The sequence below is a fragment of the Euprymna scolopes genome, chromosome 5 (assembly GCF_053919585.1).
Source record: "Euprymna scolopes isolate OS-2025 chromosome 5, ASM5391958v1, whole genome shotgun sequence".
Lineage (NCBI taxonomy): Eukaryota > Metazoa > Mollusca > Cephalopoda > Sepiida > Sepiolidae > Euprymna > Euprymna scolopes.
Genome location: NC_136486.1, coordinates 80856273 through 80874906, shown reverse-complemented (window position 1 = coordinate 80874906; position 18634 = coordinate 80856273). Strand labels below are relative to the sequence as shown.

The 18634-nt window shown below is 24.8% G+C and overlaps 1 protein-coding gene across 2 annotated transcripts in view; it reads left to right on the top strand.

The window, feature by feature from the left end:
- The window catches only part of LOC145276884 (uncharacterized), a 61579-nt gene that overhangs the window by 25446 nt on the left and 17499 nt on the right, over positions 1-18634 (top strand). For both annotated transcript variants that reach the window (XM_080128309.1, XM_080128308.1), the window contains exons 2-4: positions 6885-6958; positions 7789-7935; positions 9250-9454. In XM_080128309.1, coding sequence (XP_079984435.1) covers positions 6885-6958; positions 7789-7935; positions 9250-9454 — 426 coding nt within the window. The remainder of the gene's footprint in view (positions 1-6884; positions 6959-7788; positions 7936-9249; positions 9455-18634) is intronic.

Here is an 18634-nt window from a genome sequence, read left to right as displayed (position 1 = left end):
ATGTGTTGTCAGACACATACACTGCCTGTCGTGTTTCTCTTGATCCCACCTTAATATGTAAAAACAGGACCCCCTTGATGTGTAACTGGCTATTTGTTATACCTCTTATCCGATGGGTAGTTGGAACCAAGTACCCATTTGGGTACCCGAGGAGTCCTTGAATCTCGGGGCCAACAGAGCAAGTTTGGGCTCCTGTGTCCGCGAAGGCTTGGATGGCGTGGGTGCTCACTTTCATCGGCTTCTTTGGCACCCTTCCAAAGGTCGCATGGCACTTGTTCATTACAGTTACCTCTGCTGTAACTGAGGGGGGCGGTTCTGGGGCGCCCACCTGGAACTGTTTCCCATTCCACTCAAGGTGAGGAATGTTTGCCGGTTGTCTCTCATTGTGTCTGTGAGTAGGGGTTTTATCCGTGGTGCAAAACATGAACGACTCCCCGCTTTTTATAGCCTCCGTTTTGGATCTATTAATTTTCCGGCACACCTTTTTAATGTGCCCTACTATTCCACAAAAGTGGCACTTGAGTCCCACTGCTGGGCAATCTTTCCGGTTCATCGATCCACCTCGGTGTGATGTTTTCCGCAACCGTTGCAAGGTTTGGTGTCCCGTGGGTTCGACAGGGCCTTTGCCTCATGCATTTGTTGTACTTGATTCGACTTTTGTACCCCAGATATCGTGAGAGGTTGTGTGGTATCGGAAAAGTGTGGAGTTGCTTCGTCTGTTGCCTCCAGGCAAACCAACCGTGAAAACTTTAGATCCAAGGTAGGAAGTGTAGCTGCCTCTGCCAGTACCCTTCTCTGGTGTTCGATATTTCTTAACCCTGCCATCATTTGCCCGGCAACCATATCGTCTGAGTAATTAACCTGCTGCCGGCAAGTGGGTTCGTTCGGACACTGAATACTAAATTCACAAAATTTCGCCTGGCCACGTAACCTCGATAAAAATGGGTCACTGACTCACCCTCATTTTGCTTCATGGAGTGAAACGTTTGTCGGTGGACTTCCTTGTGTAAGCCTCGAACGGCCACCAGTCGTATTTGGCAAAGAAGGAACTCTTCTGCCGCATTGTTTAGTCGTTCTGGTCCAACGAGCTCAAACAGTAACCTGTTCGTTTCCGGTGTGCATGCTTCTCGCAGTTCGTTTCGAATTACAGCTGGATTTTCGAGTCTGCACATCTCCTTGTACCGTGACCAGGTGTCTAAAAAGAGTGCCCATTCGCTATCTGTTGAGTCCAGACCTATAGAAGGTCGCTGCATTCTTTTTGTTTGCGACGTGTTCGCTCGTCCATGTAAAATGTCCTTCCGTAATTCGATGTTTTCTTTTTGTAACTCAACTAGTTGACGTAATAAGAGAACGTTTTCTTGTTCCATAGTGTGACGATATTTTTAGTCCAATGCTGCGATATAAGTATTTCACGTTTTAAAGTGACAATATGTTCGTAGCGCCATGTACAGTTTGCGTTAAGCAAGCTGGTTTCCCAATCCGACAGCGTGTCGCCGTCGATGAGTGTAAACACATAATGGCGATTCCTCTCTTCTTTTATAAAGGGGATAACTCCACTTATGCCAAGTCTGAGAGAAAGGGCGATAACTCCTTTCTGGCCTCTACACCGTGGAGACCTTAGTTCACCATCAATATTATTTTTAATGTTAAAGACAAAAGTTCCAGTATTACAAATCGGTTATACAATGTTATAGGGGAAATAGTTTCATGAGCGTTTGACATATTAAACAGCTTATTCAGTTTTAAATTGAAATTTAGAATTGAACATATTTATATTCTTCTAAATTATATCCAACTCTCAGCTAAGAATACTCCAATTTTTTTTTTTAATTTTACAAATTATTAAAGTTTGAAATTTAAGGAAAGAAAAAAAATAGACACATTCAATTCATAGCACGGGGTATGCTGAGTGACTTTTTTAAAATTTATTTTTTATTTATTTGTAAATTTTTAACCCGTGTCTGGTGCTTTTATTCTTCAGTATTTTGTTACATGAATTCTTATAAATCTAATATCAAACACAAAAATAATTATCTTTAAAGTCATCTTTAATTTTAAAACTAATGGCAAGCAAAATTGCTTGGCGATTAAGTAAGACACTTGACATTAATGGAACATTATTTTTTAATCTTGAAACTGAAGCTCTTTATGAGCATAAGACAGTGGTTGCATCGCCACTGTGATAGGAATATAGTGTTCACTAAACATTTAAGGTACTTAGAATCCTCGCATACAGAAATGGAGGATGTGGATAATGAAAAATTTGTTTGTAGGCAGTCTGAATATTGCTGATCGAATTCGGACAACAAATCAGATTTCCCAGTGATGGAACATCACTTAGCCATGAGAGATGAAAGGGACATGGAAGTTAGTGATGGAGGTTCTAAGGGTTCGGTTTATGAACAAAGTATCATAGAGAATAGCAGAAATTAAATAAGTAATAAGTAAACAATCAGTGCTCGCGTTGGATAGGAGAACTGTCAAAGATAGCTAATAAAGGCCAATCCCAATATCACGGGATAGTATTGGTATTTGACAAAACAGAACAATGCAATAATTATTACATAATATGTTGATATCTAATTAAGTCGGGGGCACGGATAATGCCTCTGGCCCTTTGGGTCAGGTGTCAAGTGTAATTGTCTTGAATAATCTTGCCAAAAGGGGTTGAACAGTTAAGAGACCAATGGGCTGTAAGACTAAACAAAAGGTTAGATTAACTTGTGTTGCCTCAAATAATTTCACCACAAGGTGTTGATCAGTTATAGGACTAAGCAATTATGCTAACTAGTTTGGTTAAGAATTTTAGAGAGGAAAAAAAAATTAATTTGGCTATCGGCATGAAAATCTATCAAACGAGCACAAGGAGAGAAATATTGGCATGACTGATACGATAGATAAGGAGGATCAAAGGTTGTGGAAGAAAATGAGAAAAGAATGCATAAAAAACTCACATAACCAAGAAAAAAAGTAACAAACAAATCTTGGAATACAATTAACAAGAAAACACATCTGTTATGAAGACTGGGCATTAATACACTTGTTTTGCATTGGCACTTCAACTGTGTATTTTTCTTTTAGTAATAAAATCACTTTATTGCTTATCTTGAGATAAGCAATAAAGTGATTTTATTACTAAAAGAAAAATACACAGTTGAAGTCTAGGGAATTACCAACCAGCATCAACATATGTTTCTAAATATTTAAAGACAAAATTTTAATACATTGCAAAGGGAAAAAATTTAGTTAATTGTCTAGCCAGAATGTAATTTTCTGTGCCTTCAGAAATTACACTTAATCAGAGCTGAAATGTTTCAGTTTTGCTGACCAAGATTAAAGATTTGAATGTTAACAATATGTTACAAAACCAGTTAAATCAAGGCAACACCAAATCCAAGTTCTGTTGAACAATCTTTGATGTTGGTTGGTAATTCCCTAGATTTAAATTGCACCCAGAATCGATCAAAGCCATGCACACGTGTCCATCTACATGTACTTTCATGGAGGAGAGTTTGCTAAAGTTGGAGATTGACGCTGATATCTCCTCCCCTTTGGCATTTCCTTGGGCCTGCGATGCTATAGGTCCAAATTCACTGCATCTCATGATGAACCTTGCACCTCTTATTACCCAGCCTCTCTTAATGGAAGCAATTCATTGCCATGTGGTTGGGACCACCATATTTGTAGCAAACACATTTTTTACGATCATGTGTCATTGATGCTGAAGTGGTAGCCAATTCTGCAGGCCCTTCATTGTTAGACACAATGTGACTTGCACTCGAGTCAACAATTGTTCTGTGCTCATCATTTCTATTATGGACGAGGCACATAGTAGATGTGTCTAACATGTTGTGGTAGTCCAGAGATGCATGCATGGATTGGCTTTGACTAACACTTTTAATTGATCATTGTCAATATCCAATGGTTGAACACTATACTCATCATTTTCAAGACTCTCATTGCTGCCACAAAATTTCTTAAATCACCGTTATGCTGTGCGTTCAGTAGTGTTCCTGGGCCAAATGCTTCATTGATATTGCAAGCTGTTTCAGCAGCTTTTTGGTCTAGCTTGAATTGAAATAAGAAAATTTGCGGAATTTGCTTTCTTTCCATTTTGTATTCAACATTCTGAAAAGAAAATATAATTGTTTTAAAATGACTGTAATTTGAATGATTAGATAGAGTGAAAAACGCTTTTAAAATGTTATATAAATGTTATATAAATGCATTATAAATGATATATAAACGCATTATAAATGATATATAAATGCATAATAAATGTTATATAAATGCATTATAAATGATATATAAATGCATTATAAATGTTATATAAATGCATTATAAATGTTATATAAATGCATTATAAATGTTATATAAATGCATTATAAATGTTATATAAATGCATTATAAATGTTATATAAATGCATTATAAATGTTATATAAATGCATTATAAATGTTATATAAACGCATTATAAATGTTATATAAATGCATTATAAATGTTATATAAATGCATTATAACTGTTATATAAATGTATTATAAATGTTATATAAATGCATTATAAATGTTATATAAATGCATTATAAATATTATATAAATGCATTATAAATGTTATATAAATGCATTATAAATGTTATATAAATGCATTATAAATGTTATATAAATGCATTATAAATGTTATATAAATGCATTATAAATGTTATATAAATGCATTATAAATGTTATATAAATGTATTATAAATCTTATATAAATGCATTATAAATGTTATATAAATGCATTATAAATGTTATATAAATGCATTATAAATGTTTTATAAATGCATTATAAATATTATATAAACGCATTATAAATGTTATATAAACACATTATAAATGTTATATAAATGCATTATAAATGTTATATAAATGCATTATAAATGTTATATAAATGCATTATAAATGTTATATAAATGCATTATAAATGATATATAAACGCATTATAAATGTTATATAAATGCATTATAAATGTTATATAAATGCATTATAAATGTTATATAAATGCATTATAAATGTTATATAAATGCATTATAAATGATATATAAACGCATTATAAATGTTATATAAATGCATTATAAATGTTATATAAATGCATTATATATGTTATATAAATGCATTATAAATGTTATATAAATGCATTATAAATAATATATAAACGCATTATAAATGTTATATAAATGCATTATAAATGTTATATAAATGCATTATAAATGTTATATAAATGCATTATAAATGTTATATAAATGCATTATAAATGATATATAAACGCATTATAAATGTTATATAAATGCATTATAAATGTTATATAAATGCATTATAAATGTTATATAAACGCATTATAAATGTTATATAAATGCATTATAAATGTTATATAAATGCATTATAAATGTTATATAAATGTATTATAAATGTTATGTAAATGCATTATAAATGTTATATAAATGCATTATAAATGTTATATAAATGCATTATAAATGTTATATAAATGCATTATAAATGTTATATAAATGCATTATAAATGTTATATAAATGTATCATAAATGTTATATAAATGCATTATAAATGTTATATAAATGCATTATAAATGTTATATAAATGCATTATAAATGTTATATAAATGCATTATAAATGTTATATAAACGCATTATAAATGTTATATAAATGTATTATAAATCTTATATAAATGCATTATAAATGTTATATAAATGCATTATAAATGTTATATAAATGTTATATAAATGTATTATAAATGTTATATAAATGTATTATAAATGTATTATAAATGTTATATAAACACATTATAAATGTTATATAAATGTTATATAAATGCATTATAAATATTATATAAATGCATTATAAATGTTATATAAACGCATTATAAATGTTATATAAATGTATTATAAATGTATTATAAATGTTATATGAATGCATTATGTTATATAAATGCATTATAAAGGTATTATAAATGTTATATAAATGCATTATAAATGTTATATAAACACATTATAAATGTTATATAAATGTTATATAAATGCATTATAAATGTTATATAAATGCATTATAAATGTTATATAAATGCATTATAAAGGTATTATAAATGTTATATAAAGGTATTATAAATGTTATATAAACGCATTATAAATGTTATATAAATGTTATATAAATGCATTATAAATGTTATATAAATGCATTATAAATGCTATATAAATGCATTATAAATGTTATATAAATGCATTATAAATGTTATAGAAATGCATTATAAATATTATATAAATGCATTATAAACACATTATAAATGTTATATAAATGCTATATAAATGCATTATAAATGTTATATAAACACATTATAAATGTTATAGAAATGCGTTATAAATGTTATATAAATGCATTATAAATGTTATATAAACGCATAATAAATGTTATATAAATGCATTATAAATGTTATATAAATGCATTATAAACACATTATAAATGTTATATATAAATGTTATATAAATGCATTATAAATGTCATATAAACGCATCATAACGACAATTTACTTGAAATACATTTTGAAATGGAAATTTTAAATTCCGCAATAACTTTGTTCTCAACATATTCTAAGGTCCTTTAATTTCCTTAAGTGTTAAATAAATTTGGTTTTGATTAATTTGTTTGTTTTTTCTATAAAATTCAAATTATTATTAAATATATAATTTTTTTAACTAAATAAGCAACATTTATCTTTTTATAAACTGATGTTCAAAAGGTTTAGTTCAAATTTTGATCTTAAAAAAAAAGTTTTCTTTTTTTTTTTTTAAATCTTAAGAAAGTTCAATCCCAGTTCAAAGTAATTTTGGATTTTTCAGCGAATATGCCACCTCCAAGAGCAGCTGTCAATAAAGATCGTGGAAAACCTGAAGAGGATGTTCGGCAAATGCGTGTAAGTTATTGATTAAAAAAATTAATTAAAATTTTTTTTTTTTTTTTTAATTATTTATTGCTTTTTAATCTTTCTTCTCAATAACTAATGCTATTTTTTTAGTACCTTCATTGCATTTTTGACAAAAAATAATAACTTGGATTTATTTTACTCTTAAATATGGATAATGTATATTTTTTATGATTTTCTTGTTCATGTTTTAATCTTTTGCTTTTAAATCTGTAACACCTAATTGTCAAATGATGCTGAGGATGCTTTTTAGTGAAATTTTTTCTTAATTCAACAAGTGATTTAGCTTCTGAATTATTAATCTTCTGCTTAGAAAAATATTTCAGAATTTTTTTTTTAATCTATGTTAAGAAATGTGATATCAATGATAAAATACAAAAATACTCATGTGTATTCTTGTAAGAAAGATAAGTTCATACCAGCGTGATGTGAGGAGATCATCCATGGTTGGGTGCCATACTATCAAAAAAAAAAAAGATTAATTTGTGAAAGTAGATAATATTTTATATACGAGTTCCGAAAGAATATTGCTTTTTTTGACAATTAATGGTCTTCACAAAAATCAGTTTAAAGTAAAAAGTTATTTCATGAATCAATTTAATTTAAGTAACATTAACAATTACTTTAGAAATAACTTTATTTTAAAATTAATATAACTATTGTACTTGATAAGGTAATGCCAAATTAATATAACTATTGTACTAAAATGTCAAATTGCTGGAAACTACAAATTTAAATCTTAAACTTTTAGAATAATGTATTCAGTAAAATTATCAGAAGTTGACAAAAAATTTTTTTTAAGAAACTATTCTATTTTGCAGCCTGGACATCATCCAGGATTACGTGTAGCATCTGAGATGAGAGCTCAACAACAGCAGCAAGCAGGTAGCGGCAGGGGTATGATGGGCATTGTATTGCCCATGTACGCTGTCGGCATTGTACTTTATCTTGTCTACACTCTGGTCAAGGTAATAAATTCGTTTTCTTATTGTTACCTTTTTCCATCAAATGTAAGCTGAAATTATGTTGGTTTTTTTTTAATCTTTTTGTTCGATGTATCTTGTGTATGATTTATTGCACCAAAACTAAAGATTTGACACTTCAAAATTATATATGGACTTTTACCTCCCTTTGAAGCCGTTAACCAAACACCTGTATTCACTCACCAGTTTTATACATTACTTGCAAAATTAAAGCCAGTTAAAACAGGTTGAAGATTAATATGGCATGTCTAGGTTTATTTCTATTTGATTAAAATCCAAAATTTTGCTCAAGTCTACAAATGTTTGCTATAGTGTAACACTAATTATATGACATGGTAAAAGTTTGTTGAGGACATTTTTAGTATGTTAATTGGACAATGTTTTAACAAAAAATATATACAAGTCAAGTGGACACATATTCTTAATGATACTTTTTTATCTAATTATTCTATGAATCTACTTTTGACTTCAATGACTGCAAACCGGCCATAAGACATGGTTCTTGTTCATTTCCAACATCATCTGGACAATGGCAGCTTTTAGTGAAGCTATAATACCATGAGGACGTCGATTAGTCATCCTTCAATAATGCTCCAAGTAATAGTCTATAAGATTTAAGTCTAGCTAGTTGACTGCATGTTGGGGGGTCACATAATCGTAAAAATTGTCTGTTAACCAGGTTATAATGGCTTTGTTTGAAAGTATAGAGTCTTCCATTGTATACTTTATCTCTCTGGGGCTCACAACCGTTTTAAGAACAAGCTATTTCTAATCATCATGTTCTTCTATCTCCAACCAAATCTCATGAGCCAATTATCTTGCAACATGTAAAAAGGTTACCGATTTCTAAACCACTGTTTCACATCTAAAGCAATTACAACCAAATGTTTTTTCATTTCTTGAGTTAACATCATCTTTTTAATGGGTTATTTGAAATAAAAACAATATTATGATTTGAGTGCATCCTCAAATATCTTTTAAAACTACATCCTGGTCAAGTACAATAATAATAACTCCTCTTCTGCCAAATAAATACTTGTTTGCGGGTTTTTCTTTTTAATCTTTGTTTCTTATCTTGATAATTGGATGACATAATAATATATTGTCTTGTGAATTGATGACACTTAATTAGATTATGTTTGATATACTCTAAGTGTTATCAACTTTAATTTTATCTTACTAAACTTATGTGATCAATTTCAAGTAATTTATCCTAAAAATCTCCATTACCTTCAGATGGAAATTTGATAAACTCATTAATTTTGAGTTTTAAACTGTCACATTTTTTATCTTTTCTAGGTTTTCAGCAAACGAAGTGAACCAGAGCAACGAGAGAAAGATCCGCTGGCGCATTTGCGTAATTTGAAATATGATGATCGGAAAGGCAAATTCTCTTTTGGTGAAGATTTTGATCCCGATGATGACTTTAGAGATTATCTCAAGAAAAAACACAAGCAGCAAGAATTAGAAGAATTAATCAACAAAGCTGACGATCGCCACATCAGTGAGTATAATGATTTAAAAAACATCTTTTATTTTATGTTTACTTTTTTAAAATAGATTTGAAAGAATAATTTTATTGGATGAAAAAAAGCTGTTCATTGTTTTGTGTGTGTGTGTGTGTTTGATGAGTACAGAGCACACTTGTGGTAATGTTTCAAAAAACTAGTACTTAATAACATGTAAGAATTGTGACTGTTAACAAAGCAATTGGGTTTCACACTCAGTTTGAAATACTTGCGCTTATTTAACCACACTGAAGAGCTGTGATATAGCGAAACTGGATATATATATATATATTAGAATACTTTATAATATTATTTAAAGAAAAACAAAAATATTAAGATAATGAAATTTTCTTTATTGGCTCATAAAGTATTTTTCTCACTTATTAAATAAATTTAACTTTTCATTTTGTTCCTTGATGAAGGTTTCATTGAGCCAATAAAGATGTAAACATTTGAATATCTTGTTTTTCTTTTAAATAATCTATATTTCCACAATTTATCACTGCTACTCAGGCTTAAGATTTTTTTTACAAATTTTGATATATGTATATACAATTGGCATGATAAAATAATTATAATACCTTAACTAAATCTTCCTATATGTAAAGTAGTGAGATTGTCCCCTATATTGTAACCAGTATAGCTTTCACACAAAAAGTTACATAAAAGAATACTTTTGTAATTCACTTCTGTCTATTGATGTGTGTTCTAAAAGAGAACATTTTTAAGTTTCAATCACTTTTAAAATTCTTGTATTTTGTCCAATTTGACATTTTCTTGTTTATTAGTCAAATTTACAAGAAATCAGCTTAATTTCTTATTTAAAGTTCTCCCACACCACTTTTCACTGTGTGGAAAATTTAATACCATAAATAACTTGATAAGCTCTGGTTTCTGTCTGTTTTACAATAAGATTTCCCAAACTACGCAATCCAAAACCTGAATTCAATATTTCTAGTCAATTAGAATATTCTATGAATCTACTAATTCTTGAATACATGCCTTTTGATCTGTCATTTTCATTTTATGATTTATGCTACTGGCAATTTTTTTGTTTTCCATACCAAGAATAATCCTACAATTTTCAACTAACGATACTAACTTTTCCAATATGTTCGTCAGCATCTAAAATTACTGTAGACACCATAGTTTAACTATACAAGACTTTAACATAATGTTGCATGTAGGATGTGCTAAAGCAAAGACACTTCATACATTCATATGTGTTCATGCATAACTTTGTTTTAACAACTTTAGACAAAGAATACATAACTAGTGCCAATTTCAGCTACATACAATTACAACTAACAGATTTATCTTTTAAGCTGTCGAGTGCATTAAAATTTTCTGATATATGATTTTTTTATGCTAAAATTCTTCTATTCAAAACGAAACAAAAATATATAGCAAATTCCGTTTTTTTTTGTTTTCACTTTTATGTTTACATTATTTTTCAAAGATAACTTTGAATTTAAATGCAATATTATGAAATAAAATAATTTTTTATTCCTAAACATATTGTATATTTAAAAATATTATTTATAAAACAATGCATTTCTGTTTATTTGGAAACAACTTAGTCATTTTTATAAATAGACTACCTTAAGGCATCCCCTTATATATTAAAATTATACCCATTTACACCAATAATGATTACTTAAATGATTAAATAATTAAATGATTAAATGATTAAATATTACTTAAATGATTAATTAAATATTCAAATTATACCCATTTACTAATGATTACTTAAATGATTAAATAATTAAATGATTAAATGATTAAATATTACTTAAATGATTACTTAAATATTCAAATTATACCAATTTACTAATGATTACTTAAATATTCAAATTATACCCATTTACTAATGATTACTTTAATAAATGATTAAATATTACTTAAATGATTACTTAAATATTCAAATTATACCTATTTACTAATGATTACTTAAATATTAAAATTGTACCTATTTACTAATGATTACTTTAATAAATGATTAAATATTACTTAAATGATTACTTTAATATTCAAATTATACCCATTTACTAATGATTACTTAAATATTCAAATTATACCCATTTACTAATGATTACTTTAATATTCAAATTATACCCATTCACTAATGATTACTTTAATAAATGATTAAATATTACTTAAATGTTTACTTAAATATTCAAATTATACCCATTCACTAATGATTACTTAAATATTCAAATTATACCCATTCACTAATGATTACTTAAATATTCAAATTATACCCATTCACTAATGATTACTTTAATATTCAAATTATACCCATTCACTAATGATTACTTAAATATTCAAATTATACCCATTTACTAATGATTACTTAAATATTCAAATTATACCCATTCATTAATGATTACTTTAATATTCGAATTATACCCATTTACTAATGATTACTTTAATATTCAAATTATACCCATTTACTAATGATTACTTAAATATTCAAATTATACCCATTCACTAATGATTACTTTAATATTCAAATTATACCCATTCACTAATGATTACTTAAATATTCAGATTATACCCATTTACTAATGATTACTTAAATGAATGATTAAATATTACTTAAATGATTACTTAAATATTCATATTATACCCAATTACTAATGATTATTTGACTATTCAAATTATACCCATTTACTAATGATTACATTAATATTCAAATTATACCCATTTACTAATGATTACTTAAATAAATTATTAAATATTACTTAAATGATTATTTAAATATTCAAATTATACCCATTTACTAATGATTACTTAAATATTCAAATTATACCCATTTACTAATGATTACTTAAATATTCAAATTATACCCATTTAGTAATGATTACTTAAATATTCAAATTATACCTATTTACTAATGATTACTTCAATAAATGATTAAATATTACTTAAATGATTACTTAAATATTCAAATTATACCCATTTACTAATGATTACTTAAATATTCAAATTATACCCATTTACTAATGATTACTTTAATATTCAAATTATGCCCATTCACTAATGATTACTTTAATATTCAAATTATACCCATTTACTAATGATTACTTAAATATTCAAATTATACCCATTTACTAATGATTACTTTAATATTCAAATTATGCCCATTCACTAATGATTACTTTAATATTCAAATTATACCCATTCACTAATGATTACTTAAATGATTACTTAAATATTCAAATTATACCCATTTACTAATGATTACTTAATTGATTACTTAAATATTCAAATTATACCCATTTACTAATGATTACTTAAATATTCAAATTATACCCATTCATTAATGATTACTTTAATATTCAAATTTTACCCATTTACTAATGATTACTTTAATATTCAAATTATACCCATTTACTAATGATTACTTAAATATTCAAATTATACCCATTCACTAATGATTACTTTAATATTCAAATTATACCCATTTACTAATGATTACTTAAATATTCCAATTATACCCATTTACTAATGATTACTTAAATATTCAAATTATACCCATTCACTAATGATTACTTTAATATTCAAATTATATCCATTTACTAATGATTACATTAATATTCAAATTATATCCATTTACTAATGATTACATTAATATTCAAATTATACCCATTTACTAATGATTACATTAATATTCAAATTATACCCATTTACTAATGATTACTTTAATATTCAAATTATACCCATTTACTAATGATTACATTAATATTCAAATTATATCCATTTACTAATGATTACATTAATATTCAAATTATACCCATTTACTAATGATTATTTGACTATTCAAATTATACCCATTTACTAATGATTACTTCAATAAATGATTAAATATTACTTAAATGATTACTTAAATATTCAAATTATACCCATTTACTAATGATTACTTAAATATTCAAATTATACCCATTTACTAATGATTACTTTAATATTCAAATTATGCCCATTCACTAATGATTACTTTAATATTCAAATTATACCCATTCACTAATGATTACTTAAATGATTACTTAAATATTCAAATTATACCCATTTACTAATGATTACTTAAATGATTACTTAAATATTCAAATTATACTCATTTACTAATGATTATTTAAATGATAACTTAAATATTTAAATTATACCCATTTACTAATGATTATTAAGTATTCAAATTATACCCATTTACTAATGATTACTTAAATGATTACTTAACTATTCAAATTATACCCATTTACTAATGATTACTTAAATATTCAAATTATACCCATTCATTAATGATTACTTTAATATTCAAATTATACCCATTTACTAATGATTACTTAAATATTCAAATTATACCCATTTACTAATTATTACTTAAATATTCAAATTATACCCATTTACTAATGATTACTTAAATATTCAAATTATACCCATTCACTAATGATTACTTAAATATTCAAATTATACCCATTTACTAATGATTACTTAAATATTCAAATTGTACCCATTTACTAATGATTACTAAAATATTCAAATTATATCCATTTACTAATGATTACTTAAATATTCAAATTATACCCATTTACTAATGATTACTTAACTATTAAAATTATACCCATTTACTAATGATTACATTAATATTCAAATTATACCCATTTACTAATGATTACTTAAATATTCAAATGATACCCATTTACTAATGATTACTTTAATATTCAAATTATGCCCATTCACTAATGATTACTTTAATATTCAAATTATACCCATTTACTAATGATTACTTAAATGATTACTTAAATATTCAAATTATACCTATTTACTAATGATTACTTAAATATTCAAATTATACCCATTTACTAATGATTACTTTAATATTCAAATTATACCCATTCACTAATGTTTACTTCAATAAATGATCAAATATTACTTAAATGATTACTTAAATATTCAAATTATACCCATTCACTAATGATTATTTTAATAAATGATTAAATATTACTTAAATGATTACTTAAATATTCAAATTATACCCATTCACTAATGATTACTTAAATATTCAAATTATACCCATTCACTAATGATTACTTAAATAAATGATTAAATATTACTTAAATGATTACTTAAATATTCAAATTATACCCATTTATTGATTACTTAAATATTCAAATTATACCCATTCACTTATGATTACTTAAATATTCAAATTATACCCATTTACTAATAATTACTTAAATATTCAAATTATACCCATTTACTAATGATTACTTAAATATTCAAATTATACCCATTCACTAATGATTACTATAATATTCAAATTATACCCATTTACTAATGATTACTTAAATGATTAAATATTACTTAAATGATTACTTAAATATTCAAATTATACCCATTTACTAATGATTACTTTAATATTCAAATTATACCCATTCACTAATGATTACTTAAATATTCAAATTATACCCATTTACTAATGATTACTTAAATAAATTATTAAATATTACTTAAATGATTATTTACATATTCAAATTATACCCATTTACTAATGATTACTTTAATATTCAAATTATATCAATTTACTAATGATTACTTAAATATTCAAATTATATTCATTTAGTAATTATTACTTAAATATTCAAATTATACCTATTTACTAATGATTACTTAAATATTCAAATTATACCCATTTACTAATGATTACTTAACTATTCAAATTATACCCATTTACTTATGATTACTTAAATAAATGATCAAATATTACTTAAATGATTACTTAAATATTAAAAAATACCCATTTACTAATGATTAATTTAATATTCAAATTATACCCATTTACTAATGATTACTTAAATATTCAAATTATACCCATTCACTAATGATTACTTAAATATTCAAATTATACCCATTCACTAATGATTACTTAAATATTCAAATTATACCCATTTACTAATGATTACATGAATATTCAAATTATACCCATTCACTAATGATTACTTAAATATTCAAATTATACCCATTTACTAATGATTACATTAATATTCAAATTATACCCATTTACTAATGATTAGTAAATATTCAAATTATACCTATTTACTAATGATTACTTTAATATTCAAATTATGCCCATTCACTAATGATTACTTAAATGATTACTTAAATATTCAAATTATACCCATTTACTAATGATTACTTAAATATTCAAATTATACCCATTCATTAATGATTACTTTAATATTAAAATTATACCCATTTACTAATAATTACTTAAATATTCAAATTATACCCATTCATTAATGATTACTTTAATATTCAAATTATACCCATTTACTAATGATTACTGTAATATTCAAATTATGCCCATTTACTAATGATTACTTGAATATTCAAATTATACCCATTCACTAATGATTACTTTAATATTATAATTATACCCATTTACTAATGATTACTTAAATATTCAAATTATACCCATTTACTAATGATTACTTAAATATTCAAATTATACCCAGTTACTAATGATTACTTAAATATTCAAATTATACCCATTGACTAATGATTACTTTAATATTCAAATTATACCCATTCACTAATGATTACTTTAATATTCAAATTATACCCATTTACTAATGATTACTTTAATATTCAAATTATACCCATTTACTAATGATTACTTAAATATTCAAATTATACCCATACACTAATGATTACTTAAATATTAAAATTATACCCATTTACTAATGATTACTTAAATAAATTATTAAATATTACTTAAATGATTACTTAAATATTCAAATTATACCCATTTACTAATGATTACTTAAATATTCAAATTATACCCATTTACTAATGATTACTTAAATAAATTATTAAATATTACTTAAATGATTACTTAAATATTCAAATTATACCCATTTACTAATGATTACTTAAATATTCAAATTATACCCATTTACTAATGATTACATTAATATTCAAATTATACCCATTTACTAATGATTACTTAAATATTCAAATTATACCCATTTACTAATGATTACTTTAATATTCAAATTATGCGCATTCACTAATGATTACTTTAATATTCCAATTATACCCATTCACTAATGATTACTTAAATGATTACTTAAATGATTACTTAAATATTCAAATTATACCCATTTACTAATGATTACTTAAACGATTACTTAAATATTCAAATTATACTCATTTACTAATGATTATTTAAATGATAACTTAAATATTTAAATTATACCCATTTACTAATGATTATTAAATATTCAAATTATACCCATTTACTAATGATTACTTAAATGATTACTTTACTATTCAAATTATACCCATTTACTAATGATTACTTAAATATTCAAATTATACCCATTCATTAATGATTACTTTAATATTCAAATTATACCCATTTACTAATGATTACTTAAATATTCAAATTATACCCATTTACTAATGATTACTTAAATATTCAAATTATACCCATTTACTAATGATTACTTAAATATTCAAATTATACCCATTCACTAATGATTACTTTAATATTCAAATTATACCCATTTACTAATGATTACTTTAATATTCAAATTATACCCATTCATTAATGATTACTTAAATGATTACTTAAATATTCAAATTATACCCATTTACTAATGATTACTTAAATGATTACTTAAATATTCAAATTATACTCATTTACTAATGATTATTTAAATGATAACTTAAATATTTAAATTATACCCATTTACTAATGATTACTTAAATATTCAAGTTATACCCATTTACTAATGATTACTTAAATGATTACTTTACTATTCAAATTATACCCATTTATAAATGATTACTTAAATATTCAAATTATACCCATTCATTAATGATTACTTTAATATTCAAAGTATACCCATTTACTAATGATTACTTTAATATTCAAATTATACCCATTTACTAATGATTACTTAAATATTCAAATTATACCCATTCACTAATGATTACTTTAATATGCAAATTATACCCATTTACTAATGATTACTTAAATATTCAAATTATACTCATTTACTAATGATTACGTAAATATTCAAATTATACCCATTTACTAATGATTACTTAACTATTCAAATTATACCCATTTACTAATGATTACATTAATATTCAAATTATACCCTTTTACTAATTATTACTTAAATATTCAAATTATACCCATTTACTAATGATTACTTTAATATTCAAATTATGCCCATTCACTAATGATCACTTTAATATTCAAATTATACCCATTCACTAATGATTACTTAAATATTACTTGAATATTCAAATTATTCCCATTTACTAATGATTAATTACATGATTACTTAAATATTCAAATTGTACCCATTTACTAATGATTACTTAAATATTCAAATTATACCCATTCATTAATGATTACTTTAATATTCAAATTATACCCATTTACTAATGATTACTGTAATATTCAAATTATACCCATTTACTAATGATTACTTAAATATTCAAATTATACCCATTCACTAATGATTACTTTAATATTCAAATTATACCCATTTACTAATGATTACTTAAATATTCAAATTATACCCATACACTAATGATTACTTAAATATTCAAATGATACCCATTTACTAATGATTACTTAAATAAATTATTAAATATTACTTAAATGATTACTTAAATATTCAAATTATACCCATTTACTAATGATTACTTAAATATTACAAATTATACCCATTTACTAATGATTACTTAAATAAATGATTAAATATTACTTAAATGATTACTTAAATATTCAAATTATACCCATTTACTAATGATTACTAAATTATTCAAATTATACCCATTTACTTATGATTACATTAATATTCAGATTATACCCATTTACTAATGATTACTTAAATATTCAAATTATACCCATTTACTAATGATTACTTTAATATTCAAATTATGCCCATTCACTAATGATTACTTTAATATTCCAATTATACCCATTCACTAATGATTACTAAAATCATTACTTAAATATTCAAATTATACCCATTTACTAATGATTACTTAAATGATTACTTAAATATTCAAATTATACCCATTTACTAATGATTATGAAATATTCAAATTATACCCATTTACTAATGATTACTTAAATGATTACTTAACTATTCAAA